The sequence below is a fragment of the Zophobas morio genome, unplaced genomic scaffold (assembly GCF_036711695.1).
Source record: "Zophobas morio isolate AGI-343-1 ecotype UQ-CSIRO unplaced genomic scaffold, CSIRO_AGI_Zmor_V1 ptg000007l, whole genome shotgun sequence".
Taxonomy (NCBI): Eukaryota; Metazoa; Arthropoda; class Insecta; order Coleoptera; family Tenebrionidae; genus Zophobas; species Zophobas morio.
The window spans coordinates 5,436,093-5,457,270 of NW_026972112.1; the positions used below are offsets into that span (position 1 = coordinate 5,436,093).

The 21,178-nt window shown below is 30.3% G+C and overlaps 1 protein-coding gene and 1 long non-coding RNA gene across 3 annotated transcripts in view; one reads left to right on the forward strand and one right to left on the reverse strand.

The window, feature by feature from the left end:
* Positions 1 to 21,178, forward strand: part of LOC135124344 (DNA-directed RNA polymerases I, II, and III subunit RPABC3) — a 161,476-nt gene that overhangs the window by 121,781 nt on the left and 18,517 nt on the right. For both annotated transcript variants that reach the window (XM_064049344.1, XM_064049346.1), the window contains exon 3: positions 7,373 to 7,556. In XM_064049344.1, coding sequence (XP_063905414.1) covers positions 7,373 to 7,556 — 184 coding nt within the window. The remainder of the gene's footprint in view (positions 1 to 7,372; positions 7,557 to 21,178) is intronic.
* Positions 14,195 to 15,059, reverse strand: LOC135124039 (uncharacterized). The gene is made up of 2 exons (XR_010279748.1): positions 14,613 to 15,059; positions 14,195 to 14,552 (listed from the first exon to the last, which is right to left on the reverse strand). It is a non-coding gene; the product is annotated as an uncharacterized LOC135124039 (long non-coding RNA).

Genomic DNA, 21,178 nt, shown 5'->3' on the forward strand with positions numbered 1-21,178 from the left:
TTGTTTGGCGAAAGTCTTAAGACCATCTCAACTCTCTTCTGGTTTTCCTGGTATTTTTCTAAATAAATTTACCCGAAAATATATTTGTTACAGTTTATATTAGCTAGTTCGATTTGTAAGGGTGTTTTGTCATAAAAATTTAACTGACCATACAGTATTTCATGCCTGATGACTACCAAGTGAAAATGGGTAGAATAATTTGACAAAAATTTCTAATTCATTCATAACTAGACATTGAAGAAGACCGGTGGTAGTAAATTTTGTGAAAATACCAAAAGTGAAAACTTTAATAAATTCATGGATAAAAGTTTGTCTTGAACTTATTTCAACTGATGAAAGTATTTTCTGCAAAGCGAGTGCTTTTTATGAAATTTTCCACTATTTAACAACACACATTCCGGTCTCATTTCTTCAATAACGCCAATGGTTTTTCCAGAATCGCCCACTGAAATATCGTAATTTTTAAAAGTTTCAAAAAAATTGAATTTCACCCGAACTTTTCGTGAATGTTGCTCCGTGACCCTAAACACGCTATATTTCTTGAATCAGCACGTCAAGATCTATAACCCCGAATTTTTTTGAAAATTTTTAGACAACTTTCTCCCAAATTAAATATTTCACCATGTGTGCAAATTTTTAACCATTTTTGACAATTTTCGAAATTTAAGTAGATACATTTTCTAGTAGATTTCCGACCACAGAAGTCTCTTCCTATCTCATTTCTTCGATTACTCCAACCGTTTTTCCATAATCGCCCAAAAAAATATTGCAATTTAAAAAATTTCAAAAAAAAACAAATTTCACACCGAATTTTCGTAAATCCGTGACTGTAAACACGCCATATTTTTGGAATCAGCATATCAAGATCTATACGCCCGAATCTTTTTGAGAATTTTTAGGCAACTTTTTCCCAAATTAAATATTCGACCACATGTGTGCAAATTTCGAACCATTTTCGACGATTTTCGAAATTTAACTAAATTCATTTTCTTGTAGATTGCGGGCCGCAGAAGTAACTTCCGGTCTCATTTCTTCGATTTCTCCAACCATTTTCCCATAATCGCCCAAAAAAATATTTCGATTGAAAATATTTCAAAAAAAGCAAATTTCACACCGAATTCTTCAAAAATCCGTGAACTTAAACACGCTATATTTTTTGACTCAGCACGTCAAGATCTAGACCCCCAAATTTTATTGAGAATTTGTAGACAACTTTTTCCCAAATTAAATATTCGACCACATGTGTGGAAATTTCGAACCATTTTCGACGATTTTCGAAATTTAACTAAATCCATTTTCTTGTAGGTTTCGTGCCGTAGAAGTTTATATTTTGTCCTTTTCACAACAAGAAACTGAGAATATGTATGGTTAAAATGGTACTTTTTTTTTTGATTTTTTAAATTTTAGATTTCTTAATTTTTCCATTTTTAAATGTTTCGATGTTTCAATTATTCACTTTTTGACGTTTCTAAATTTTCAGTTCCTCATTTCCTGAATTCATCTCATGAGTTCTCGATTTTCCAATGTTTCTATATTTCAGTTTTGCAATTGTCCCATTTTTCGATTTTTCAGCTTTTTGATTTTTGAATTTTTCGATTTCTGATATTTTCAATTTTTCGATTCCTCGATTGTTTACTTTCTCGATTCCTCGATTATTTTTACTTTTTCGATTTCTCTCGATTCTACAATATTCTTTTTTATTTTTCGACTTTCGATTTTATGAATTTCCCATTTCTCAATTACTCGTCAATGTTTGGGTTTTTTATTTTTCGAGTCCTTGAATTTTTCGATTTTTTGACTTCGGTTTTTGAACTTTTCGACTTTCCGATTCCTTAATTTTTGACGTTACGACTTTTCGATTTTTTTATTTTCCCAGTTCTCGATTTTCCAATGTTCCAATTTCAGCTTTGCAATTCTTTCATTTTTCGATTTTTTTATTCCTGGATTTTTTCATGTTCCCATTTCTCGATTCCTCGTCAATCTTTCGTTTTTTCTTTTTCAGTTTTTGGGTTTTTTGACTTCGATTTTTCAACTTTACCATTTCTTAATTTTTTTGACGCTGCGACTTTTCCATTTTTTTTTATTTTCCCAGTTCTCGATTTTCCAATGTTTCTATATTTGAGTTTTGCAATTGTTCCATTTTTCGATTTTTCAGCTTTTTGATTTTTGAATTTTTCGATTTCTGATATTTTCAATTTTTCGATTCCTCAATTGTTTATTTTCTCGATTCCTCGATTATTTTGACTTTTTCGGTTACTCTCGATTCTACAATTTTTAAAATTTTCAATTTTCAATTTCTAGATTTTTCATTCCTTCGATTTTTCTATTTTTCAATCTTTCGAATTTTTAAATATTATTTAATTCTTCTCGGTTTTAGATTTTTCAGTTTTTCGATTTTTCGATTCCTGTTTGGATCTTTCGATTATTTAAATTTTCGATTTCCCAATTCTTCGATTTCTCAATTAATCGATTTTTTTATTCTTTTTTATTTTTTGACTTTCGATTTTATGAATTTCCCATTTCTCAATTACTCGCCAATGTTTGGGTCTTTAATTTTTCGATTTTTTGACTTCGATTTTTCAACTTTTCGACTTCCCGATTCCTTGATTTTTTGAGTTTTGCAATTCTTTCATTTTTCGATTTTTTGATTCCTGTAGTTTTTGATTTTGTCATTTCTCGATTTCTCTGAGAATATGGTTAAAATGGTACATTTTTGCAAAGAAATATGGATTTTGCAATTATGGGGCGGAGCCTAATTGCAAAATCGATATTTCCTTATACAAATTTTCCATTTTAAACGTAAGTATCGGGTTGTTGATAGAATACTATGTACATTAAGAAAAAAAAAGCAAAAATATAAACCCCGCCCACCCACCCCATCTCAATTGTGATGATATTTTTTATTCTTAGAAACTTAAAACAAGTTTTACATGATTAATTTTTGTAAGGAAATATGGGTTTTGCAATTAGACTCCGGTAGGTCAGGTATGGGTGGGGCCTAATCTTTGGCTTTAATTTAAGTACATAGTATTCTTTGAACAACACGATAATGTTTTTAATTTCTCGTAGAGAAATAAGGATTTTGCAGTTAAGCACCGATTGAGATCAAGACAGATAGGTGGGATTTATCTTTTGATTTTCTTTTTTACTTAATATGTACATTTAGTTTCCTTTAAACAACATGATTACTTATGAATTTGTTTCACATGGTAATTTCTCGTAGAAAAATAGGGATTTCGCAATTAAGCTCCGCCCCGCAATTTACAACGAATTAAAAAAATCATCACAATTGGGATAGGGCGGGTGGGCGGGGCTACATTTTGCCTTTTTTTTTTTCTTAATATGTGTAGACTTATTTCGGAAACAAGAAACTTAAAACGTGTCTGCTTTTCCAGAATCGGCAATTGAAATATCGCGATTTATAAATTTTTAGAAAATTCGAAATTCACACCGAATTTTTCGAAACTATTGCTCAGTGACTCTAAACACGCTATATTTTTGGAAAATTTATAACCCTGAATTTTTTTAAATAGGAGTAACTTTTTTATAACTGAAATTTTCCACTAAGTATAGAATTTTTTTTTGTATTATTGTTATTGTGAGTACATTAGAATAGATTGTAAAATACGAGTCAATAGAATTCTTGTCTTTAATTGAATCTGTACAGTTTATTAAAAATGTCCAAACCAATACTCTGAATATTTCAGAAAAAATAGGCCATTCTGTAAATTAAAAGCTCAAAGAGGTAATTAATAAAAACACTGATTGCAGGCTCCTAGAAAACATCAGTTTAATTTTAAATGGCGAATCACTAGATTTAGATGTGGAATTAGGTCTAGATATTATCAGTACGTTAAAGTGCACACCAGTTGCATCTATTGATGTAGACGGAAATTTTTCATCATGCTAAAAGTATTGACCTATAGAAGACGGAATTTTACAATGAAAATTTGAAAAAAAAAACATCAGATAAATTGCATTAAATTTTGTGCCTTTAAATCCGCTCTTTGCTTCTTAGTCCAGTCATTTTAGGATAAAAAAGGGATCAATCTCGGAATGAGAGATAATAAGCTGAATTTTTGTATATACCTTAATTTTGGCGTTTTAAAAGTTGTGTCAAAAGTCTCATAAAATCTCGTGTCTGCGTCCTAAGTTATTCTAGGTCAAAGATGAAGAAAAACAGTTTTTTGCGATTATCTCGGTTTCTATTGCTCCAGTGATGTTAACATTTATTATCATAATTGTAGAGCACAAAATTTGGGACAAATTTTATTTGAAATATTTTTTCTAGCGCTCAATCGTTTTTGAGATAGAGGGCAATGAGCGCGCAGCGCTCATCCATACGTACTGTAATGCAATCAACCGTGAATATCTATGAATACTACCTTGAATTTTGAAAAAAATTGTATTATTTATCAATTAATACATTGTATTTAAACATTTTACATATTTTCAACATATTCATTGAATAATACTTACTTACCTACTTTGTGTAATTAAAAACGCATTTAATGAAATATTTATTGTATATCTCAATTTATTTATATCTTTAAAATGTGTAGGGTTTTAAATACTTATTTTTCTATCATGATTATAACTGAAAGGTCTGGAAACAACGATTCAGGGCACCGAAGATGATGACGATGAAACAGAAATTCCCGAACGTCCAGAAGATGACGGTGAAGAAGAAGAAAATTAATACTTTTGTTCTTTAAATTATTAAAGATTTCTAGATTTTCACTGCGATTCAATTTCAATCGTAAGAAATGTACAGGTACTGAACAAAGATAAAATTAAAATACATTAACTCGTTTTACTTCCTTAAATTTTTACTTTGAAAAAATTAATATAACTTTTAGATATATAATAATATAACAAGTATAATATATTATCTAATATATTAAAACTTACACATTTTAAAGATAAAGTACTTAATTATTTTTCTACTTAAAATCTACTTTCAATAAATTAAGATATACATGCAATAAGTATTTAATTTAAAGAGTTTTTAATTCCACAAAGTAGGTAGGGGAAGAGGGCCCAAAGCGGGCACCATAAGGAAAAATATTAAAAAAAGTAGTTTATGGATAATCTAGATCCTTTAAATTTTTATATTATAATGCTTGATTTAACCCTTTTCAATGATGCATAACTAAAATTGAAGAAAGTTTATTAAAAAAAAAGTTAGAAGCAGATAACTAAATCTTTACAACTGCCCGCTTTGCCCTACGGGGAGGCCTAAAGCGGGCATTCAGCTAGGGCAAACCAGGCAATGGTTAAGGTTGGCGTCTGGTTCGGTTTCGCTCTATACTAAATACATTGAAAAACATTGTCGGGGTTTCCGGAATTGCATTTTAGAAATACTGAAGTCTGCAACCAAACCAGAAGTTAAGTAAGCTCATTTTAATAGATTTTGACTTTTCGAGAGTTATTTACCTCAGTCATGGATTTTTTTGGGATTATAAATGGTACCAAAAGAAAGCTGACACTTTTCCCCAGAGGACTTTCTATCTCAAAATGCAAACCTCTTCAGCACTTCGTCAAAAAATGCATCAATGTGCCGATTAAAGTGTGATGTAAAAGTTGCTCAACTTTATATTATTTTTTTTTTGTAAAAACTGTAGACTAGATATGAATATAAATATGAAGGTCCCCTGGAGTGAAGTTTGGTAATTCGAAATATAATTTTTTTAAAGCGATATATCTCGTATTTTTCTTTTTGGTTTTTTCACTTCTTAGACTTCGTTTTATCTTCAGCAAGTTCTTCTTTTATAATTTGTTTCACAGACTCCACATTGCCTTTGTTCTTCTTTTCGAAACAACTATAGATATTTAGTAAATACACTAGAGGGACAAACCGGACAAGTGCCCGCTTTGCCCTGCCCGCTTTGCCCATTTCGACAATTAAAATTGCAAACAACATCTAAACTCAAAATGATGCGACAAGTGGCAGTTAACTGCTACCTTATGGTAGCCGAATAAACACAAATTGACTAACGAATTTCATTTTTAGCTTAAAACTCACAAACATAGAAAAAACAGATGTGACAGACTTTGCAATATTTTTCAAAACCACGTGAAAATTATTTATTTATTACAGCACATAATTGGGTACTCGCAGGAGACCCGGGCGACTGATGTGAAGTATGCGGGGGGGGATGCACTATGTCCGCGCGGTTAGGGCGCACCATCTTTTGAAACGCCAAAACTAAAGAGAGTGCCCGCTTTAGGCTCTATGCCCGCTTTAGGCCCCCTTCCCCTAAGTATCATTATCATTAAATGAATGTATTGAAAATATGTAAAATGTTATTAAATGCAATGTATTAACTGATAAATAATACAAATTATTCAAAATTAAAGGTAGTATTCACAGATATTCACGGTTGATTGCATTACAGTACGTATGGATGAGCGCTGCGCGCTCACTGCCCTCTATCTCAAAAACGATTGAGCGCATGAAAAAATGTTTCAAATAAAATGTGTCCCAAATTTTGTGCTCTACAATTACGATAATAAATGTTAACATCATTGGAGCAATAGAAACCGAGATAATCGCAAAAAACTGTTTTTCTTCACCTTTGACCTTGAATAACTTACGACGCAGACACGAGATTTTATGAGACTTTTGAGACAACTTTTAGAACGCTAAAATGAAGGTATATACGAAAATTCAGCTTATTATCTCTCATTCCGAGGTTGATCGCTAATTTGACTGGACTATCTCATGTTCAAGTATTTTTCTAAATGACGTTTCCAAATTTTTTTGTTAGCGCGTTTGGTTCATATCTCGAAACATTATGATTTTAGTGTGAGGAAAGATTTGAAGCTATCAGTTTGACAAAATATATTATTTAAGATATTTTAAATAAATGGTTTCCACATGATCATAAAAGACTTTTCAGTACCACAATTTTTCCCCTTTACCATTATTCATATTTTGTATAATAATTTTTTTGTTCTGGGGTTGCTTTCGTTAACAATTTAGTTTAATAATAATTAAACATCAGATAAAAATGAACAAGATAAGAAAATCTGTGCTCCCTTTTAGATAGTGTTTTTTACTTAAAAGTTTTGACTGTAATAGGTTTTTAAATCGAGACCTTGAATGAAAAACCTACCCCTTCTAAAATATTGCACTTTTTAACAAGTACAGTATTTATTTATTTATTTATTTATTTATTAATATTTAACCATCCAGTGGTAACATGTTTTCTCGAATATTAAATCTCTACGCAGATGTCCATCGATCCGACCGTCGATGCCGACTCCTAAATAATATTAAAATCCCATTTCGGTGACATTTATCGCCTTTAATTATGCGCTTATCAATAAATGACGCAACAGCGACATTACATAAATCCCCTCTTTCCAGGTGACAAATTCCGGCTCGTCCTGGCGACGACGCTCCGCGAAGACGGCTATCCCGACAGCGGCGACTGGAACCCCCAGGGCTTGGAAACCGAGGGTTCGCGTGCTGATAGCTTCGAATACGTGATGTCAGGGAAAGTTTACCGTATTGAGGGTGACGAAGCCGCCATGGAACCGTCGAGCAGACTGTAAGTATAACATTAAATAACAGCCCGCATTGGATTTATCGCGTTTCCTTGATGGGAAATTTGCATTTTAATGTGGTGTTGTGGTGCGTTTATATCGGTCGTTACACCACTCAAAGGAAACACGAGATTGTTTCTCGACGTCCACTCTTATTATACGAGATTGTTGTTATTAACTGCAGTAGCTGTTGGTAGCTGCTGATCCTCTGATAATCTGTCAGACACAATGGATTGTTTTGCCTCTGAGGGTGCATATTTATTATGAAGGTTTGTTTGGTTGCAGTTCGTGACAGAAGAGTGGAATTTGTTGAATACGGGTCTGATTTTAATTTTAAAAGGTAGTTGTGTGGTGGTGACAGTCTTTACTTTTTTAAAAAACGGAAAAACCTTGTCCAAGGTTCTAAAAAACCCGTATTACTATTAAAGTCTGTGGCAGTTTGCACATCTATTATTACTGGTACGATAACCAAATCGTTTAGGATTTGTACGAATCGAGGCTAATTAATAGCAATTGACACTAATTTGATCTTTGGATATTTCAGGTTTTGTGCAAATTTTGCCTAATGTTGCATATTTAAAATTATTTAGTATATTTACTGTTAACTACAGGAAAACCTATTTATGTTTTGGCGTTTACCTAGTGTGGTTTAACTTTGACGTTTAAACTTTTTTCATAAAATAATAATGGCAATACGTCACTCACCTGGAACGCTTTTAAATGAGGTGTCACAAGGTGGATAGTCCCACTTAAAATTAATTGAGGTGGTGGGATCAGTCCGAAAGTGCCCGACCGTAGGAAAACGGTTGCTAGGTAACGAAACGTCTCTGCCCTTAATCTAAAAATCCGTTTTGGTAAAAGCTGAACCGTTCCAGAAATACTTCCGACAGAAGTTTGAGTGAAACGCTTGTTATAGAGTAGCGAAAGACGCACGTGTTTTATTAATCCATACTGTTGTGTATTGACATTTCCGCATTGTCAGTTGTCATCAATTAAATTGTAGGTTAATTGTAGACATACTTCACAATGTTTACAAAAAATCAAGGCCGACTTGATGACTTTTTCAATTGAATAACCGATACGTACATGTTGACACCTGTCTACAGATAAGTTACCAACATTTTTTATCTGAAGTGCCATTCTGTGTTGGAGAGGGTATAGGAGATAAGAGAGGAAACAGATAAAAATAACGAAAAAAAATGCATCTAGATACAATTCCTGTGATAAAATAATGTGTGGTGTTTTAAAACAAATATTTATTAATTCTTCGTGCTAAATGAAATACGTAAACACGCACTTTCGAGGGTCAAAATTTACAGAATTAAAAATTAAAACGTGTTTAAATTTTAAATCGCCACTTCAGAATCTACTTTAAAATGTACTCTTTTCTGTTGTAAAAATTCAAGCAATTTAAAATTTTAGGGGGGCGGAGTTGCTAAAAATGAAATGGAATTTTTTTTCTAACTTCGAACGTTATGTCTGTTTTGCATATTTAATAAAATAGTGATATATAAAGCAATGGAAACTTGGTAATCCTGTTTTAATAAATCATCCATGGAGAGTTTTTTTTTTTTTTAGCGAAACTAGTCCTTTTTCAACCTTCGAGTTTCGCAATATCTAAAAAAGGTAGTTTGATTTAAAAGCAATTATTGTCTTCATTGCCAAGAAACTGGAATTTATGATGTTCTTAGTCGACTTTCTTTGGTAAATTCATCATCGTGTAACTTATGTTTTGTACAGGTAATAGTTATTGATTTAATTATTGCATCAATCAATAGCGATCAATTCCGGTCCAAGGTCATATCTAGGTACACTGGTACCTGGAGTGCCTTAATCCTTCGCCTTACCCCGGTCTAATAAATTATAGTTGTCTCTTTTTAAATTCGAATTTTTAAACCAGAAAATAAATGTGTAATAATCAGAGTTAGGCGCAGCGGAAGTGATGGGGAATCAACCAGACAATCATTATTAAAAACGACGGCGCGACGTCAGGCGATAAATTTGGCTGGCCAACTGTGCAGTCAACAGATCAGGTGAGAATTTTCCAAAAATAGAACACCAAAGTCATCCAAAATGGTTTTAAATAATTTACAGAAAAATGTCTATGGGCTCCCAAAATAATCCACTATGAGTACCCAAACAATGCGGCACTCAAGACTTTATAAGATTCATAAAAAGTAAAGCAGTAAAAGCCCAAAGATTTTTTCAAAGTTTATCCGAAAATAAAACACCAGGACCCGATTTATAGAAAGCGAAGTTAAAGTTAATTCGCGATTAACTTTTAACTGAGGTCCGTTGCGAGGCAACGCGCATATTTTAACCAATCACGGGCTCATATTCCACATTTTAATTCTCTGTTAAACTAATCGAGGATTAAATATTTAACTCGTTGTTCTATAAACCGGCCCTAGAGGACCTAAAATTAACTGTGATGAATGAATGTTGAATTTTTATCCTAAACATCAAGGTTTCTGGAAAAAAAAATCAAAATATAAACATACCAATTTTTCGAATTTTCGATTTCTCGATTTGTCAATTTTCAATATTATTCCAGTTTTAGAATTTTTCGGTTTTTTATTTTTCAATTTTTCGTATTTCAGTATTATCATTTTGCAGTTTTTCGATTCGTTAATTTCTCGTTCCTTCAATTTTCAATTTTTTGCATTTTTCGATTCTTCATTTTTTCTATTTTTCAATTGTTAAACTTTCGAAGCTTCTAAATTTTGGATTTTTCGATGTCTCAATTTTTTGACGTTACGACTTATCGATTTTGCAGCTGTTCAATTCTTTAATTTTTCAATTTTTCAGGTTTTTGGTTTTCCAATTTTTCGATGTTTCAATTTTTGACGTTTCTAAATTTTCGATTTCTCAATTCCTCAATTTATCGATTTTTCGAGTTTTTGATTTTCCTTTTTTTTCGATTTTTTAAATTTTCGATGTCACGATTTCTTAATTTTTCGATTTTTAAATTTTTCGATATTTCAATTTTTCACTTTTTGACGTTTCTAAACTTTCGATTTCTCAATTAATCGATTTTTTTTATTTTTTCGATTTTTCGGGTGTTCCGTTTTCCAATTTTTCGATTTTTGGATTTTCCCAGTTCTCGATTTTCCAGTGTTTCGATATTTCAGTTTTGCAATTCTTTAATTTTTTGATTTTTCAGGTTTTTGACTTTAATTTCTCAATTTCTCCATTTTTCAGTTCGATATTTCTCTTTTACAATTTTTCGAATTTTTAAATATTATCAAGTAGGTACATATTTAATTCTTCTCGGTTTTAGATTTTTCAGTTTTTCAATATTTGATGTTTCGATGTCTCAATGTTTGTTTTTCAATTTCTCGATTCTTAAATTTTTCCATATTTTAATTTTTCAATAGTTAAAATTTTAGATTTTTTGATTTCTCGATTTATCAGTTTTTTGATATTTCGATTTTTCGATTTCCCGATTTATGAGATTTCTGTTTGAATATTTTGATAATTTGTCGACTTTTCAAATTTTTGGTTTTTCAATTTTTTAAATTTTTCAAGTTTAAACTTTTCGATTTTTCGATTTTGGACTATCTTGATTTCTCGGTTTTTCCCTTTTTCGATCTCTTTATCTCTGGATGTTTCGATTTCCCAATTTAGTTTTGGAATTTTTCAATTTCTTAATTTTTCATTTTTTCTATTCTTCAGTTTTTCGGTTTTTTCAATTTTGGATTTTGCGATTTCTCGGTTTTTCGATTTTTAAATGTCAGTATTAGGATTTTGCAGTTTTTCGATTCTTTAATTTCTCGTTCCTTCAATTTTCGATTTTTTAAATTTTTCGATGTTTTAATTTTTTGACGTTACGACTCTTCGATTTTGCAGATGTTCAATTCTTTAATTTTTCAATTTTTCAGGTTTGTGGTTTTCCAATTTTGCGATGTTTCAATTTTTGACGTTTCTAAATTTTCGATTTCTCAATTCCTTAGTTTATCGATTTTTCGTGTTTTTGATTTTCCATTTTTTTCGATTTTTTAAATTTTCGATTTCTCTATTTCTTAATTTTTCAATTTTTAAATTTTTCAATGTTTCGATTTTGCACTTTTTGACGTTTCTAAACTTCCGATTTCTCATTTAATCGAATTTTTTTTTTTCGATTTTTTTATTTCTCGTCAATGTTTTGGTTTTTCATTTTTTCGGGTCTAATTTTTCGATTTTTCGGGTGTTACGTTTTCCAATTTTTCGATTTTTGGATGTTCCCAGTTCTCGATTTTTCAGTGTTTCGATATTTCAGTTTTGCCATTCTTTAATTTTTTGATTTTTCAGGTTTTTGACTTTTTAATTTCTCAATTTCTCCATTTTTCAGTTCGATATTTCTATTTTTCGAATTTTTAAATATTATCAAGTAGGTACATATTTAATTCTTCTCGGTTTTAGATTTTTCAGTTTTTCAATATTTGATGTTTCGATTTCTCGATGTTTGTTTTTCAGTTTCTCGATTTATCAGTTTTTTGATGCTTCGACTTCTCGATTTTTCTCCGTCTTGGTTTTGGATTTTCAGTTTTTCGATTTGTCGATTTATGAGATTTCTGTTTGAATCTTTCAATGATTTCTCGACTTTTCAAATTTTTGGTTTTTCGAGTTTTTTAATTTTAAATTATGACATTTTTCATTTTATTTTGTATTTTACATTTTTCAAGTTTAAACTTTTCGATTTCCGAATTTTCGATTTCTCAATCTCTGGATGTTTTGATTTTTCATTTTTTCGATTCTTCAGTTTTTCGGTTTTTTCAATTTTGGATTTCGCGATTTCTCGGTTTTTCGATTTTTCATTTTTTCGATTTTTCAGTTTTTCAACATTTTAATTTCAGTATTATTAGTTTTTCGATTCTTTAATTTCTCGTTCCTTCAATTGTTAAATTTTTGAAGTTTCTAGATTTTGGATTTTTCGATTTCTCAATTTTTTGACGTTACGACTTTTCGATTTTGCAGCTGTTCAATTCTTTAATTTTTCGATGTTTCAAATTTTTGGTTTTCCTACTTTTCAATGTTTCAATTTTTGACGTTTCTAAATGTTCGATTTTTCAATTCCTCAATTTATCGATTTTTCGGGTTTTTGCTTTTCCATTTTTTTTTTCGATGTTTCAATTTTTGTCTTTTTGATGTTTCTAAATTTTCGATTTCTCAATTAATCGATTTTTTTGTTCGGCTTTTCAATTCTTTAATTGTTCGATTTTTCAGGATTTTGAATTAACTCAAAAACAAGTCAAATCAACATTTTCCAAAAACATTTCCAAAAAAATCTCCATGTGCTCCCAAAGTAATACACCATGGGTACCCAAACATTTTGGCACTCAAGACTTTTTGATATTCGTAAAAAGCAAAACAATAAAAGCCCAAAAGATGTTTTCAATTTTTATCCAAAAATAAAACACCAGAGGACCTAAAATTAACTGCGAACATTTTAAACGTAGAGTATCGAAAGTTTTGACAATTTTTGAAACCTCAAATATTTTTAACTGCTTACTCGATTTTTGCTGATTTGTACCTTCGCTTTATATCAGAAAACAAAAAAAAAAAGGCAAATGGAATTTAATCAAAATATTACAAAAACCATTGGTTGTTAAGAGCGTAGCCGAGAGTTAATCCGCCATTTTGCAGACATCCGATATAAAATTATTATTTTGGATTTTTTTTTAATTAAACTCTTTTTAATTAAACATCCAGAAGAACAAATCGAATTTAAGATTTTTTCCCTGATCGTAAACGAAAGAAGTATTGTGACAGAGATCATCGGGCGACTGGCTGCTTCCATGTTTTCGCGACGTTTCATGACCTCTAGAATACGAAAAAAGTTGTCTCCCGTTTCGGCCGAATAAGGCAATTGTTATTTTATTGAATAAATCAAGAATAAGTCACCCACTTTTTCAGAAAAAAATGTTATTAAAAAAGTGTACCTTGATTTCAATAACAGTTGTTTCAAATTTCAAAATTTTTATGACACTCTTCTTGAAGACGTTTTAGACATTCTTAGGGTCGTAAAAATGTTTTTTTAATCTTACTACGTACTGTCTATGTTGATCTTTCAGGGCCACCAAAATTTTAATAACTTGCTTCGTAATTATCTTCAAGTTTCGTAAAAAATATTACCTGCATTCATACCAATACTACGAAAATTCACTGCGCACTATTGATACAAGAAAAGAAAAATAGCACGTATTTTCAGCCATATTGTATGTAGTTGGTTATTTAAAAAAAATTCAATAAAACTCGTGACGTACCGAAACCTGCCAAAAAACAATAATAAATCGATTTTCATGTTCATCAATTTTAAAACCCACTTCCAATACACAGAAAAAAGTTTACTTGTAAATTTACTGTGAAAATCACAGGTAATTTGTAACCCGAGATAATAAGGGTAATATTCCAACGAAATGTATTTTTAAGTTTGAATGTGATATTTACTTTTTGAATGTAAATCGAAATTACAAAAGAACATGTAAAATTACAAGTAAAATGTAATTTTGACGATTGTAAATTTACAATAAAATATGTAAATTTCCGTGAATGGGTATGTAAATTTCCGTGAATTGGTATGTAAATTTCCGTGAATTGATATGTAAATTTACACAAATTATTGTTATTTTTAGTACTAGTTTTAATCAAAGAAACCATGTCGGACAAAGTGAACCTTTTATTTTATGGTGAAAAACATAATAAACATGTAATAAAATCATAAACACAAAACAAAGTCATTGATGTTGTATATACTTTACATTAATTTAATTTGTTCATAAGGCCAATTACTTTGCGTTTTGTTGGTGTTATTCTTTTTGATTTGGATCCTTGATCTGGATGTATTTTCAAAAAAAATCTTTGCATCATTTCCAAAACTGCTGATACTTCGTCTGCATATTCTAAATTCATTATAAAATATAATCCAAACGCCCAAGATACTGCATCTTTTAAAGTGACAACACTTGGAATCACTACTTGTCGTTCTAAAACTACGTGATAAATTGTTTGTGGATCGCTCTCTAGAAAAATACAAAAATACATTAAAATGTTATAGGTACAAAGACGTTTTAAATACTTGCCTATTTCAATTACACATGGCGCAGCCACCTTGATAATTTCATTTAAATTATTCATATCATCACCCTGTGATAAAAATTGCATTAACATAACAATTAAAGATGACATGGGCAAATTATAGTAAGTAATTATCCGCCTGGAAAGTGTACTTTTGTAACTGGAGGAAAATAGTAAACCAGAATAGTAAAGTACTTACCTTTAACAACAAAATACACTATTTTATACAAAATATATTACCACAACTAATGCACTCCAACTTGTTATAACCTGCAAGCGTTATAGTAATGATTGCGTGCGCATCAACAATTCACAGTATGCATGTGATTTCACCGGTAGACTGGATTATTTTACAAAGTTGGAAGTAATTGTAAAAAATGTTAGTATATTTACGGTATTATAAAGTATAATTCATTTATAAAGTGAATATACATTTACAATTGCGATTCTGTATTGTGTTTTTTCAATTTGACTTGTGAAAATACAAATAGTGACACAAGTTTACTTATTTTATGCACAATGCTGCTAACTTACGTAAATTTACTAAATTTAAGTAAAAAAATACATAAAAAGCAACAGTAAAATAATTGTAAATTTACACGACTTTTTTCTGTGTACCGCCATAATTTTTCTTTGTCGTTTATTACTCTTTGTGCTTACTTGATGGATAAATATGTAGTCAGAGTGCAATAAAGAACAATCACGGATAGCCATGGATTTTTGAAAATTCTATCAAAGACAAACTTTGTGAATTCCATGGTTGTCTTTGATCGTATTTTTATTGATCCCACAGTTAATTTATATTTTTAAGCGCTTGCATTAAAAAAAATGAAAACAGTGCTGCCAAAATAACACGTGTTTGTTTATTGTGTTCTTGGGTAACTAACCTCAAGTGGTTTCAAAGTGATCATCGTGTTAGAAGAAATTATTTTCTGCTAAATAACAACACGTTTTATTTTCGAGGCGATATATTTTTAACAAGTAATTAATATAGTTCAAATTGAAAATCAGTGTTGTTGAGAAACGAGCTTATTTATAAGTTAAAAAACGATTTATCAAACAGTAGAGGCAGGTGAACACGTTCGAGTTTTAACAAAATTTCCATTTTATCAGTAACAGAATGTTAATAAGTCGAAACAGACATTATGCTATCATCAAATAATTTTCTGTCGCTTGTAGAAGAGTTTCGAGTGTGTTATTTTGATGACCTTTATTTTTAAATTTTACATTTTAAAAATAGCCGTCAATTCCGTTAGCAAGTACTCGTTGAATAGGAGTAACAGCTGCCTCCATTTTTGATATATGGCTAATTAGCAGGGTATGAATAGCGTTTAACATTTATTACACCCATTCTTCCACATAAGTACCTCCATCATTAAGTTAATTTTAAGATGTTAACATCGTTTAAACGCTTTCCCCGAGGCCGTTTCATTAAATCGAAAAATCATTACCACGTTTCGTAATATATTTTCACTTCAAGTAACACGAACATTGTCTAATTTTTCCGAGGTCTGTCGACACGCGCACTGCCAAACAACAAAACTATTATTATAAAACAAATACATCGACCTTCACCAACGCACACAAAAACTTCCAAATTGGCCACTGAACTTTTAAATATCGATAGAATTTATTATGAAGGATGCCGCTCCTATATTTTTTCAAGCAACCCGGCCGTTTCGCTCATATTCCAAGAGCGCTTTATTAATTTGCATAAACGGCGCTCTTTCGACTGGAAGCAAAACTGATGAAGACGACTTAACCGAGTTCCGGAAAAAACGACACAATGATGGATGCGATTCCATTGAGGTTCGTCCAAGACGCGGAAGAAATGGGGCAAGATGAGGAGGTGCTGGGGACCACTCTGTGTTCACTCTGTGCTCGAGTAGTGAACACAGCTGGTGGTATCTCAGTTTCTTCTCACCACTAACGGCGCAACACAGATGTAGAAGAAAGGGGATTTGAATGTTTGACGAAGCGACGCACGTAGCGACCATCACGTTCGTCGTTAATTGACTATTATTGCCATTAGAATGAGCATGTTAAGCTGCTGGATGGAATATTAATAAAAAAAATTCGTGGAAGTGGGCTGACGGCGAGGCTATAAAAAGAAAATTTCAGAGAGAGGACTGGGACGGGGTTTCACTTTCGGCCGAAATGCCAAAGATGGTTTTTATGGGGGGTTTTAATGTGGTTGGCGGAGCGAGCGGCATCTGGTGGCGGAAGGTGAAAGCACGAAAAAACGTCGCTTTTTGTGCTCGGACTAATATCTAATGGGGATTTCACAAAAAATAGATCATGAAACAAATTTTATAATAAGTAGCTAAATTTGAACAATACTGATGTTAAAATTTCAATACGCCTAAAAACTGTTTTTTACTACGTCATCCGATCATCTTTTACTTCCCGATCGTAAGCTAATGAAGTATTGTAATCGAGTACATCGGACGATTGACTACTTGCATGTTTTCTCGACGTTTCATGACACCTGGAGTGCGATAATATAGTTCCCGTTTCCGTCCGTCCGTCTGTCCGGATTTCTATTCGACAGATAATCTCCGAAATTACCGGATTGATTGTCGTCTTCATCTTCAAATTTTACACTAGTAAATGTTACTAAATTTTCTAAAATATGGTACTCCTCTATTTGTGGTTTATGAATCCGTCTTCACTTTTGACCCCAGGCATCCAGATTTTTGTGATAAATCGTTAATAAAAATTTATTCGTTCATGCCTCACCCAGTATTTGATGGTCATACAATTTTGTCGAATAAATGTTCTTTAAATGTTAAAAGTAACGTAGTCCTGAACTTGTGATTTATGAATCCGTGTTGAATTTTTAACGTAAACATGGAGATTTTTGGAAAAAATCAAAATGTAGACATAACACTTTTTCGAATTTTTGATTTCTCGATTTTTAAACTTTCTATTTGTCAGTTTTTCGATATTCCAGTTTTGGAATTTCAGTTTTTTATTTTTCAATTTTTCGATTTTTCAGTTTTTCGTATTTCAGTGTTAGGATTTTGCAGTTTCCCGATTCTTTAATTTTTCAATTGTTAAATTTTTAAGTTTCTAAATTTTGGATTTTTCGATTTCAAAATTTTTTGATTGATCTTTTGATTTTCTCATTCTTCGATTTCACAACTTTTCAATATTTGGATATTGCAGTTGTTCAATTCTTTAATTTTTCGATTTTTCAGGTTTTTGGTTTTCCAATTTTTCGATGTTTCAATTTTTGACCTTTCTAAATTTTCGATTTCTCAATTCCTCAATTCATCGATTTTTTGTTATTTATTTGACTTTTAGATTTTTTTATTTTCCAATTTTTCGATTTTTGGGGTTTTTTATTTTCCATATTTTCGATTATTTTTAAACTTTCGATTTCTCTGTTTCTTAATTTTTCGATGTTTCAATTTTTCACTTTTTGACGTTTCTAAATTTTCGATTTCTCAATTAATCAACTTTTTTTGTATCACTTCGATTTTTTTATCTTTTCAATTGTTTAATTTTTCGATTTTTAAAATTTTTACGTTTCTAAATTTTCGCTTTCTCAATTCCTGAATTCATCGTCTTTGGTTTTTCGAGTGATTTTCCATTTTTTCAATTCATTAAATTTTCGATTTCTCTATTTCTCAATTTTTCGATTTTTAAATTTTTCGATGTTTCAATTGTTTCAGTTTTTGACTTTTCTAAATTTTCGATTTCTCAATTAATCGTTTTTTTTTATTTGTTCGACTTTTGGATTTTTTCATTTCCCATTTCTCGATTTCTAGTCAATGTTTCGGTTTTCCATTTTTTCGAGTCTTTAATTTTTCGATTTTTCAGGTTTTTGATTTTCCATATTTTCGATTTCTCAATTAATCGGTTTTTTTTTTCGACTTTTCGATTCTTTTATGTTCCCATTTCTCGATTTCTGTTCAATCTTTCAATTTTTCATTTTTTCGATTTTTTAAATTTTCGATGTCTCAATTAATCGATTTTTTTTTCGACTTTTCAATTGTTTTATTTTCCCGTTTATCGATTTCCCGTCAATGTTTCGTTTTTTATTTTTTCCAGTCTTTAATTTTTTCGATTTTTCGGGGTTCTGGTTTTCCAATTTTTAGATTTTTTGACTTCGATTTTTCAACTTTTCAACTTCGCGATTTCTTAATTTTTTGACGTCGCGACTTTTCGATTTTTTTATTTTCCCAGTTCTCAATTTTCCACTGTTTCGAGATTTCAGTTTTGCAATTCTTTCATTTTTTGATTTTTTAGGTTTTTGATTTTTCAATTTCTAGATTTCTGATATTTTCAATTTTTCGATTTCTCCATTTTTAATTTCTCGATTCTACAATTTTTAAAATTTGCGATTTTTCAATTTCTAGATATGTATTTCAGTATTTCGATATTTCTATTTTTCAATTTTTCGAATTTTTAAATATTTTCATTTAATTCTTCCCGGTTTTAGATTTTTCTGTCTTTCAATTTTTCGATTCCTGTTTGGATATTTAGATTTTTTAAATTTTCGATTTCCCGATTTCTCAATTAATCGATTTTTTTATTTATTCGACTTTTCAATTTTTTCAGTCTTTAATTTTTCAATTTTTAAATTTTTCGATGTTTCAATTTTTCACGTGTCTGAATTTTCGATTTCTCAATTAATCGATTTTTTATTTTTCGAGTTTTTGATTTTCCCATTTCTCGATTACTCGTCAATGTTTCGGTTTTTTATTTTTTCGAGTCTGTCGGGTTTTTGATTTTCCAATTTTTCCGATTTTTGGTTTTCCAATTTTTCGGGTTTCTGATTATCCAATTTCTCAATTTTTCGATTTTAAAATTTTTTGATGTTTCAGTTTTTCAATTTTTGACGTTTCTAAATCTTGGATTTCTCAATTAATGGATCTTTTTATTTGTTCGACTTTTCGGGATTTTGATTTCCCAGTTTTTCAAATTTTGACTTTTTCAAAATTTTCGATTTCTCAATTAACTGATTTTTTTGTTTTTTCGAATTTTCTGTTTTTTGATTTGTCGTCAATATTTTGGTTTTTCATTTTTTCGAATCTTTAATTTTTCCATTTTTCGAGTGTTTGGATTTCCAATTTTTCGATTTTTTGACTTCGATTTTTCGATTTCTTGATTTTTGGACGTTACGACTTTTCGATTTGTTTGTTTTCCCAGTTTTCGATTTTCCAATGTTCCAATTTCAGTTTTACAATTCTTTCATTTTTCGATTTTTCGATTCCTCGTCATGTTTCGATTATCATTTTTCGAGTTTTTAAATTTTTCGATGTTTCAATTTTTCAGTTTTTGACAATTTTTCAAATTTGACGTTTCTCAATTTTCGATTTCCCAGTTAATCGATTTTTTTATTTAATCAACTTTTCGATTTTTTGATTCTCCATTTCTCGATTTCTCGTCAATGTTTTGGTTTTACATTTTTCCAGTCCTAAATTTTTCGATTTTTTAAATTCTCGACTTCTCAATTTTTCGATTTCCAACTTTTCGACTTTTCAATTTCTTGATTTTTTGACGTCACGACTTTTTGATTTTTTGATTTTCCCAGTTCTCTAGATTTTCCAATGTTTCGATATTTCAGTTTTGCAATTCTTTATTTTTCGACTTTTCGATTTTTCGATTCCTCGATTGTTTGCTTTTTGATTTCTCAATTATTAATTTCTCGATTCTTCAATTTAAAACATTTTCGATTTTTTAGTTCTTCAAAATTTTTATTTTTCAATTTTTCGATTTCCGTTTGGATCTTTCGATTTCTCGATTTTTCGGATTTTTGATTTTTCAATTTTAAAATTTTGATTTCACAGTTTTTAGATTTCTCGATCTTTTGATAGTTCGATTTCTCGATATTTGTTTTTCAATTTCTTGATTCTTCAATTTTTCGATATTTTAATTTTTCAAAAGTTAAAATTTTAGACTTTTCGATTTCTCAATTTTTCGCGATCTAGATTTTGAATTTTTTTTCAGTTTTTCGATTTCTCTATTTATTGAGATTTCTGTTTGAATCTTTCGACAATTTCTGGACTTTTCGGTTTTTCCATTTTGGATTATTTCGACTTCTTAGTTTTGCGACTTTCGGCTTTCCAATTTCTCAATCTTCGGATGTTTCAATTTTTCAGTTTTTCGGTTTCCCAGTTTTTGCCATTCCTGTTTTGGAATTTTTCAATTTTGGATTTTTCGATTTTCAAATTTTCAGTTTTTCGAAGTTTTAATGCTTCGCTTTCCCGATTTTTTGATGATTCGATTCTTCAGCGTTTCAATGCTTTAATTTTCATATTTTTTGAAGATTTTTAGATTTCCCAATTTTTAGATTTTTCAATTCTTCCATAATTCTCAATTTTTCAAATTTTTAAGTTTTGAATTTTCAATTTTTCAGTTTCTCATATTTCGACTTTTCGATTTCCAAATTGTTTACTTTTTGATTTCTCCATTATTCTTCAATTTTTAAAACTTTCGATTTTTTATTTCTAGATTTTTCAGTTCTTCGATATTTTAATTCTTCAATTTTGCGAATTTTTAAATATTAATTAATTCTTCTCGGTTTTAGTTTTTCAGTTTTTCAATTTTTCGATTTCTGTTT